The sequence below is a fragment of the Eptesicus fuscus genome, chromosome 16 (assembly GCF_027574615.1).
Source record: "Eptesicus fuscus isolate TK198812 chromosome 16, DD_ASM_mEF_20220401, whole genome shotgun sequence".
Classification (NCBI taxonomy): Eukaryota; Metazoa; Chordata; class Mammalia; order Chiroptera; family Vespertilionidae; genus Eptesicus; species Eptesicus fuscus.
In genome coordinates this window covers 60,443,385-60,453,723 of record NC_072488.1, presented here as the reverse complement: position 1 = coordinate 60,453,723, position 10,339 = coordinate 60,443,385, and the positions used below count along the sequence as shown (strand labels likewise).

Here is a 10,339-nt window from a genome sequence, read left to right as displayed (position 1 = left end):
TCGGGGTGGCCGGGGTGGCCGATTGGGCTGGCGGGACGCTGAGCTCGCGTTGCCAGCGGCGGCTCAAGCTCAGTGTCGGCGCCATGGTTGTGCTGTGGCACAGAAGGGGCCTCTGGGGCAGTGAGCTCACGTCCCACTGGGGACCATCAAAAGCGGGGGAGCTGGGTGCCTGTCTGCTCAGGCACCAGGCCTTTCAGAAGCCTCTGGCAGGGCAGAGGCTTCTGAAGGGCCTGGTGCACCAGCGGACAGGCACCCAGATCCCCCACGATCGAAAGCAAAAGCGTGGGAGCTGGGTGCCTGTCCACTCAGGCACCAGGCCTTTCAGAAGCCTTCGCCGCGCCGGAGGCTTCTGAAAGGCCTGGTGCACCAGCGGACAGGCACCCAGCTCCCCCACGATCGAAAGCAAAAGCGTGGGAGCTGGGTGCCTGTCCGCTGGTGCACCAGCGATCAAAAGCAAAAGCGTGGGAGCTGGGTGCCTGTCCACTCAGGCACCAGCGGACAGGCACCCAGCTCCCCTGTGATCGAAAGAGAAAGCGTGTAGGGGACCCTACACGTGCATGATTCAATCATGCACTGGGCCTCTAGTATATATAATAAAAGCCTTAAGTGGCTGTTATGGTGGAACGACCAGAACGAGGTCTCTATGATGCGCACTGACCACCAAGGGCAAACGCTCAACACAGGAGCTGCCCCCTGGTGGTCAGTGTGCTCCCACAGGAGGAGCAGCTGCTCAACCAGAAGTGGAACTCACAGCTGGCGAGTGCAGCAGTGGTGGCGGGAGCCTCTCCCGCCTCCGTGGCAGCGCTAAGGATATCTGACTGATGGCTTAGGCCCACGTGGGTAGCAGGCCTAAACCATCAGTCGGACATCCCAAAAGGGATCCCGGACTGCGAGAGGGCACAGGCTGGGCTGAGGGAACCCCCCCTCAAGTGCACGAATTTCATGCACCAGGCCTCTAGTTAATCCATAATTTCTATCCACATAGCCCGGCTTTTGTCTGCATAACCAGATAGGCACATTTACCCCCAAAAGTGTGCATGTAAATGAATGGGAAAGTCATCTTTCAAGAGTTCTCTCACATAGAGATGAGCAAAGGTGGGGAAGTGTAAACATAAAAAGTAAAAATAATGCAGCTCTCTGCTGTCCTTCCTCTGAATGAACCTTACTTTCCACCTAGAGTTGAATATTAAATGTGATGGTTGGTTCTATTTGAATTTGCTCATTAATTTCTTGGACTACATGTGCCCTGTCTGACTATACAACAGAAATAGTTTGAACACTGTATCTGAAACACCCTGCAGCTAACAAAGTGTGAATGAAGAGTTACCACCGATCCTCATCCTAGTTTTGCTATGGCTGCTAGACTACAGTGATAGAGTACACTGTTCATGTAAGGTGAGAGGGTTTACAGCCTCTGAACAAGCAATTCTAAAAAGTCAGGAAGAACCTCCTGATGTCTTGAAGCCTTTATGATTGAGAAAGATCCACTTGAGATAGTAGCCAAGAAACCAAAATCACAACATGTATAAACACTCATACAAGATGCAAGTTGGAGTGTAACCCACAGAGAGGGCAGAAGTGGAAGAGAACTAAAGATCTTGGGCTTGATTTCTTAGAAGCCCCACCAACAACTACTCACCATCAAAAGCGACAAAAGGAAAAGGTTAGCTTCTGTGTGTACTCTGCTTTTAGCTCAGATGTCACCTCCAGGAAACATTCCTGCCCTGAGATCTGAATGATAGCCCCACCCTATCGTCTGTCCTCGGCACTCTCTTATGGTTTAATTCCTTACCTGCCTCTCTCACTCGTCTGTGAGCATACCATGGTCAGGCACCAGCTGCCTCTGCACATCATACGCACTCAGGAAATGTTTGTGGAAAGGATGGTCACCACAGAGCATGGGCAGAATACAGGATGCAGATACAGAACTTCTTCCCTAAGCACTTCCCCATTTCCACTGATTATGTGAATTAAAGGCCTGGAGAAGACAAAATGAGAAACTGCAAGAGTAGAGAAGAAACAAAAAGAGAATAATAGAAAAGGAGAATCCTTGTGGGAAAGAAAAAAAGAGAAAAAGAAGTAGATTAGACTCAGTGGGGTTTGGAACGATTGCCTTTGATGGTTTATTAAACAGACCATACACTTGGTTGGAAAATCCAGGATTGTGTAACCTGCAAAGATAGGATGAATGATCAAACAATTCTAACTCATCCTCGGAGGCTTGCATTCCAGGCCATTCCAGTTCCAGGACAACAAACTGAAACCCAGACTTTCCTGAGCTAAAAATGTGAATGGTTTGTGACAAGTGTAGCTGTGTCACCTGATTTCTTCCAAAACCTGCCCGTCTGCTGCCAGATAGAGTAGAAACAAATTATCAAAAAGGCCCCAAAAGGAAGGCAGTTGCAGCTTTTTTCTGCCTTTTTTTGTCTTCTGCTGTGGGTTTTGCCATAATCAGCATCCAGAGGGAATTCCTGCTGTCTTCCTGAATGATCCCATTGCAAGTGTATTTGAAGCTTGTCCTTCCAGGCTTCCTTTCTCCTCTGACACATACCCCTGTTTTAGCATGTTTGTGAATGCTTTCATTTCCTTCCCTCACTAAAAGAAAAAGAAATGGAAATGGTGGAAATATATATTTTAATATTCATTCACTCAACAAAAGCTTGTCAGTTGCTGAAGGTGGGAGCAGAGAGGTAGTGTGGTGGATGGTGTAGGGCAGTGGGCGGCAAACTCATTAGTCAACAGAGCCAAATATCAACAGCACAACGATTGAAATTTCTTTTGAGAGCCAAATTTTTTAAACTTAAACTTCTTCTAACGCCACTTCTTCAAAATAGACTCGCCCAGGCCGTGGTATTCTGTGGAAGAGCCACACTCAAGGGGCCAAAGAGCCGCATGTGGCTCGCGAGCCGCAGTTTGCCGACCACGGGTGTAGGGGCTTTGAAATCAAAGAGCCCTGGATTTGAATTCCAGTTGGATCATTTACTAGCTGCCTAAATTACCATGTGTACCTGCCAAAATTAATCCCTCCGTTTCTGGCCTCAGTTTCTGCCCTTGTAAAATAGGGATAGTAGCTACCTGAGCTATCGGGTCTTTTGGCCAATCCTGTGGCCATGACTGGTGGCCTTCTCCATCATTGGCAAATGGCAGCACTTCCTTCATCTGCAAGAAGGCGTTTGCTTGTCTGGTATAACAATATCTAGGATAGTCCATTCCCAAGAGATATTTTAGGCAAGGTATGTCCAACAATGGACAAAGGTTGTATCCTGGAATGGTCTCAGTCTTTATTGCTTACATCTGCTCATGAAATCCGTTGCCAGCTTGCCACTAGGAAATGTCCTTGTCGTAGAATACAGGAAACCTGGCTCCCAGGCTCTCAAAACAGGCAGAAAAGTTGTCATTTGATGTCATGGCTGTCATGTTCATGGTCCTGAATAGTGGGTAAACCTCTTTTTGTCTGCTCCCCTGAATCGGAGGGGAATGACAGAAGGAGAATCCGTTCTTGAACCTTTAAAACGGTTCGACAGTCGTGGAGAGAAATCTCACCATGGGAGAGTTGAGAAACCCATGCCTGTCTTATTAATTACTTTCATCTTGAGACAAAATAAAGGAACTTCGCTGGGGAAAAAAAAAACACATTCTGATTGATGGTTGTCTCTTAGCGTTTTGAATGTTTGAATTACTGTTTTCTGAAAAGAGCCTATTTATTACTTTGGGAGCTTGGCAGGAGCAAGGATGCTTTGTTGATCTTGGGCCCCTACCTCCCTGTAAATATTAACTGGCAGGGTGGTTGTGAGGATTATTATAGTTGGTTAAAATAACACATCTCTGGTGTTTGAATCCAGATCTAAGACCAGCTGTGTGGCCTTGGGCAAACTCTCTGAGCTCATTAAAATCTTAGCATCTTGCCTGGTATATGGTAAGTATCCAAAATATGATGTACCCAGTGGTAGTTACTATTAACGCAAGTCATAGTACATGTGGATACTAAGGAAAAACAGGGAAGACCACTCAGGCTTTCTATAGATGATTATCTATTTGGTTCCGAAGTTAACCTCAAACCTTGTGAAACCGTGATTGATTAAGGAAATGGGACTCAGGCGAGAGGGGCAGAATGGCGTGGTGTGTAAAAGCCACAGGCTTTATCACCTAAATGATCTGCAATTAAATTCTAGTTGTATTTCTTGTTCGTTCCTAGTTGATTAAGTCAGTCCTTCTCCCTGGGTACCGGTCTCCTCATCGGTAAATTGGGAATAACGATGCCTGTGGCTGGGGGTGTCGCGATGGTCAGAGACAGTGGTGAGGTGCCTGCAACCGCAGGGCCTCGGAGGCCATGGTTGGTTTAGGGCGAGATCCACCCCCGGACCCGTCACCAGGAACACTCCCCAGGCAGGACGGCCGGGGAGCTCGCGGCTGGGGGAAGGGGCCGGGCTGGGGCAGCCGGGGTGACCGGGTCGCGCGCCGAGGGCTCCCGGGGCCTTTTGTTGGCCGTCTGAGCTGCCTCTGCACACAACGGAGGATTAAAGCCAGATGTGGCGGTGGGGCGGCGGGGAGACCCCACGCTCTCGCAGTCCGGGACCAGAGAACAGGACGCCGCTCCACACCCCGCGGTGACAATAATGAAGGGGGGGCGTGCAGATCTCACGAGAGTTATATAGGCTGCGAGACCGCGCCCCTAAATGACAGCCGGGTGGGCCACTGACGCGAGCGGCTCGGCCGCCGGGGGGCGCCCAGTGGACGGCGCGCAGCCCCGGCGGCCAATGGCTGGCGGGGTCGCGGGCGGGGCGGCGGCGCTCCAGCGGCGGGGGCGGGGTCTCGGCGGGAGGCGGGGCGCCCGGCGGCAGCGGCGGCGGCGGCGGCAGCAGCAGCGGCCACAGCAGCCCCGGCAGCGGCCGCGGATGGAGCGGCAAAGGTGAGGGGCTCGCGGCGGCCGCGGGGTGCGGGAGGCCTGGAGCTGGCGGCGCAGGGCGGCTGCGCGGAGAGGCGCGGGGCTGAGGGGCGGCGTCGGCTGCTGGGCTCCGAGGCGCGGGGTCGCGGGAGATCCACCTGCTGGTAACGGAACCGCCCGCGCTGCGGCCCGGCCGGGAGCTCGCGCGCCCGGGGCTGCTGCGGGGCCGGTAGGGGCGGGCTGGGCCGCGCGGGGCGCGGGGCCGGGCGCCCTGGCCGCTCTGTCAGCCCCGCGCCGCCGCCCCCGCGGCCCCTGGGTGCTGCGCGCTCTCGGGTGGCGGGCCGGGCTCCTGGTGCGTCCCCAGCACTGTCCGGCGCGGCGAGGTTGGTCGACTTCGGGGTAAAGTGGAGGAAAGAGTGGTTTTGGGGGGTACAGAGAGGGAGCGAGAGTTGTCCGTGGACTGAACGGAGCTTCCCGAGGACCCGCGCCCGGCGATTCCACGGGGCGGCGGAGCAGGTGGGGTGGGGTGCGGCGGTCCAGAGCCCGAGGAGGGGCTGTTCCCGCCGTGGAGTGGAGGCGTGCGGCCGTGGTAGCGAATTTTCCTACAAAGTGATGTCCGGTGTCAAGGAGCAGCCTAGTCCCCGCCCCCCACCCCGGCCTCAGCCCCCACCGAAGGATGGAGCCGCACGCGGGACCCTGAGGTTGCGTCCAGGTGATTGCGCCGGGTGCGCCAGGTGTTGGCGAGCCGGCACTCATTCCACTCGCGCGCCCGCGTTTGTTTCTCGCCGCGTGTGTTCTCTGGAGCCCGTTCATTGCTTACCACCCCGATTGCGAAATGGGAGCAGGCACGATGTCTGTTGAATGCTTTCCATATATTTTGCTGTTGTGCTTTTGCTGTTGGACGAATTCTGCTATAATGACAACGCTGTTCGTTTGAATTTAGAACCTAAATTTAGAATCAAATATGCGTTGTGTGGTTTATGCTTCCTTTTCTGAATGTTTTAAAAACTAGTTTTACTAACCAGGGTATCGTGGCATTGGTTTCTTTAGCTCACACGTGTAAGTCTGAAAACGCACTAGATGGTGAAAGTATATAAGCTGTATTAAAAAAATACTAATCCTTTTATAAAAGTAAAATGAGTGAATTTTAACATAATTGCTGTGAGTTTACATCTTGGATTTCATGATTGTGCCTTTTTCTTCAAGCACAGTCATGTTCAGTCAGCAGAAGTATACTCAACCATGGAACATTGAATTTTTCAGAGAACACTTTAAAATAATTTATTATCTAATAATAAAATACAGGACTGCAGTCCTTGAAGATCTGTTAATACAACACATTGTTTTTCAGCCTAAGATCTACAGTTGAAAGTTCCATTCATTTTGGTCAGGATGGAGAAAATGATTAGTAGTTTTAGCCACTCCTTTTTTGTTGTTAAGGATGCATACGTGTAAAGTGATCGTCTCAGAATAAAATTTTTGTGAATGTGGACATTTTAAAATATAGGTCACATTGTCTCTTATTTGAGGTAGTCAATCCAGAGGGTTTGGCCAGCTTATGAACTGCCTCCTCTGGTTAAGAGTTCGGAGATCATTAGTTTTGCTTCACTTAACACTGTGCAGTTAAACTTCACTAGTTTGGCAACCCTAATTAAAAATGTGCAACTACACCCTTCCTGAGTAAAATGCCCTTGTAGTTCTCTTCCAGAATTCCAGGTCTTATTTGTTAGTAGAATTCATTATAAATATCTTCTTTAAACCAGAGCTTAATAACTTCCCAGAAACAATATTTAATATTCCTTATGTTTTTCAAGAGTATATCTGTAGTCTACTTTGCTTTTAGAATTCATTCACTTTAAATTGTCCCTACCTATTTATACTGAATTTTATCATAGGAGCTTTATTTGTATTTAATAAAACTTTTTAATTACCCTTTATTTTATGATTTTTCTGCTTCTATACTTCCCCATAATTATTAATTGGATGTTTACTCTAACCTATACATTTTTAGATCTTTTACCAGGACAGATCCTTCCTGCAGTTAGGTAGAATTAAGTATATAGCAACAGAAAGTTATACACATTTTTATATAATGTCATACCAGAATTAAAATTAGAAGTTATATAATTCACTTCTCTTTTTATCATCAGAACTCATTATTGAGTGCTTATTGATATAAGACAAGATATTAGACACTTGATGGAATTTAATTGAAATTATAGAATATCGCCATGAAGATTTTAAATTCTGAACTGTAGACATGGGATCATTTAATGTTAACTTGTCTTACCATAGAAGGTGAAAACTGAGTTTCCAAAACAGTGATAACTTGTGAGAATATCTTTGGAGTTCTTCGTTTTCAGATAGTAAGAGTAAGCAAGGAAGTGGTTGTGGTGGTAGTGGTGGGGGTGGGGGTAGTTCTTTGCTTCTAGAATATTCTACCACAGTTAGAGCTGCTGGCCAAGGAGGGTTAACAGGCATGCCTGAGGGTGTGGGCGTGCACGGGTCCATAGGGGAGGGGTTAGCCAAAGACTACAGGAAGTGAGAAATTTCTTTCAAGTTTTAAGTTTAAACGTTGAGATTTCTTATTAATTTTGCAGCTTATTTCATAATAGATCCATGTTTGTTATAGAGTATAAAATGTTTTTAAATTCACACTTAAACTGTTGGGTAAAAATGAACACCTTGGGAACATTCTTCCTGTAACCTGAGACTTGGGAGGTTCCTGCCTAGGTGCAGGTGGCGGAGTTTGAGAGGCAGAGGGTCTGGTAGGTGAGAAAGAGCTAGACTTTGGAGTCCTACAAATTAGGGCTGTCTTTGGGTTCATTTTCTTGTGTGTAAAATAGGGTTTATAATGCCTGCCTCATAGGATTTTGTGAAGACTTAAAACATATAATGGCCCAAACATGTAGGAAACACTCAGTGAGTTGTAGTGTCTATTATTATTACTAATACTGTGCCCTAGTGATCTTTTTTCACTAGAAGAGATTGCTAGTAATGTTCACTTTTACAAAGTAGCTGAGATGGTAGTTTCAGAATTGCCTATAAATGGCCACTTTAATCAGCCATATCCTCCTACTGAGGGAGTTGTCCCTTGGGCTTGGTAGGCCTTTTTGGAGGTGCATTAACTCACCCCACTAGAGTGTAATTTAGTATGTTGTGGAGTGCATCTTGTGGTCCCCTGAGGCCACCAGGAATCCATGCACATCTGAGTGCCTGACATGCCCCCAGGGGATGAGGCCTGCTATGCAGAGAGTGGATTGAACCAGTGGCTGGCTGTAGTTTTTTTTGTTTGGTCTTATTTTTAATACAGTTAACATTTATTGAGAACCTATTATGTGCTAGGCAGTTATGCTCAAGTACTTTTAAGGACTTCATTTGATTCCATTTTTTTTCAACAGTTTTATTAGATCACCTGGTTTTCCATAGTTAAAGCAATGATAAGTAATGGGTTCTCAGTCATTCAGTATCCTGCTTGGATGGCTGCCTTTTTTTTTTTTTTTTTTTAACCCCTAACCGGTCCCAATTTACATCCTGGGAGTAGGTTAATTACAGGAAATACTACATTTTTTCTCTGATGATGATACATAGCAATAATAACTGTAACCTTTTTATGATTTATGGTAACATGTGAAAGAGGAGCCAGGACAGTTGCATTTTGTGAATGAAAAGGTAAGGCCTATATAAGGGACATACCTTGCCATGTAAATAATGATGGAGCCAGATCCAGGACCCAGGTATTTTGTATGTTTGTAGCCTGTCACTTCTCTTAATGTTTTTTAGAACAGCTGTTGTGCTGTAGGAAAACTGAGGGTAGTGAAGATTATGTTACTCAGGAACCATTGTGTGATCATTAGCGTTCTTAGCATGGAATCTGGTTTATTGTATATTTAATGAGCCCCACAACTTCCCTTCTTAAATAAGTAATCATAACTTTCTTTTCTCGGACAAAACCAAACCAACAAGGAGGGAATAGTTGATGCTTTTTCCCCCCCTGAGGAAAAGAAGCCTATAATCTTAATGAGTGGTTTAGGTGTGGGAATAATCTTCATAGATACAGTTTAGCCCCGCCAAAAGTCTATTTGTAATGGTGACCAATAAATTAAGAAACCAATATTTTGCGTTACTGAACAAGTTTTTCCTTCCTGTTTTCCTCTTGGATAGGAAGAAAGCCTGAGACATCCACCTATGAAGACTGTGAAGACAATTCTGAATAGCAGGAGTGACTGGTGTTGCTGTCAAACTTATTCTGCAGAGCATCTGAAATGAGCCTCTCTCATTGATTGTTTTCATTGGCCCAGAGCCAGGAGTACTACTGGATTGAGTTGACTTCGTAAATGTATGAACCAGTGTGATGGTGAAATGAGATGAGGCTCCGAAATGGAACTGTAGCCACCGTTTTAGCATTTATCACTTCATTCCTTACTTTATCTTGGTATACTACATGGCAAAATGGGAAAGGTAAGGAAAATATTTCTAAAAATATGCATGAAATATTTTAGGCTTTGTGCTTTGTTAATGGTGCATAAATACTTAGGTTAAATACCCCAACAGTCTGCATGTTGCATGCTGTCTGACAGTTTCTTTCCGACATAAAAATGAAACTGTATTCTTGGACAGAAGAGACAGACTTTCTAATTTGAATGGGGTTTGTTTTGGTTTCTTGCACTTGGAGAAACAGATACTGATCAGTGGTTTATGTTATACATGACAGCCAAGTTGTATAACAAATACTTTTGTTTTGGCACATTATTTTTATTACTAAACATCATAAATGTTTAATAAGCATCCTTGTACTGGATGTTGTATAAAATGCCTAAGAGAACTCAATCAGCAACTCCATGAAATTTACATGCTGATTATATTAATGATTTGGTGCTGTATAGTTAATGATTTAAAATGCACGTGTTGACAGATTGCTCTTTAGACAAAAGTATGCAGTAGATGAGAAATTCTGATTAGAAAACTTTAAAAAAAATTTTAAATTAATTGTGTTAGACTGTTGAACTGTGTTTTAAAGGAAGGTTATCTGTTCAGTGATTGGAACTCTATTCAGAGATAATTAAATTTTTTAAGAGAAATTATTTGGAGTGAATTCCTACCCATACTTTTTACCTTATAATAATCTAAGGAATGCTGATGGCAAGAAAGATGGACGTGTTGAGTGCATATTTGTTTGTTAGAGTCCAGTTAGAGCAGCCATCATCACCTGGTTATTTGATAATGCTGTTGCTGGCATTATTTTATTGACTTTTACAAAGATAACTGAAATGATGGGTTTATGATTTATTTTTTTTCTGATGTGTGTATATAGATATGCATATTTAGATACTTACACATCTCTGTGAGATATGTTTAAAACAAGCTAATATAAATGAAGAACTTATGCTCTGTGCTTGAGCAAATGTGTTATTTTTCTCTTCTGTGTATTGGGTTCTAATTTGGGGGGGGGAA

The 10,339-nt window shown here is 45.6% G+C and overlaps 1 protein-coding gene across 3 annotated transcripts in view; it reads left to right on the top strand.

Moving 5' to 3' along the window:
• Window positions 1-4,826: 4,826 nt before the first annotated feature.
• MGAT4A (alpha-1,3-mannosyl-glycoprotein 4-beta-N-acetylglucosaminyltransferase A) overlaps window positions 4,827-10,339 on the top strand; it is a 78,952-nt gene continuing 73,439 nt past the window's right edge. For all 3 annotated transcript variants that reach the window (XM_054727835.1, XM_054727836.1, XM_054727834.1), the window contains exons 1-2: window positions 4,827-4,909; window positions 9,050-9,346. In XM_054727835.1, coding sequence (XP_054583810.1) covers window positions 9,253-9,346 — 94 coding nt within the window. In that variant the 5' untranslated portion in view covers window positions 4,827-4,909; window positions 9,050-9,252. The remainder of the gene's footprint in view (window positions 4,910-9,049; window positions 9,347-10,339) is intronic.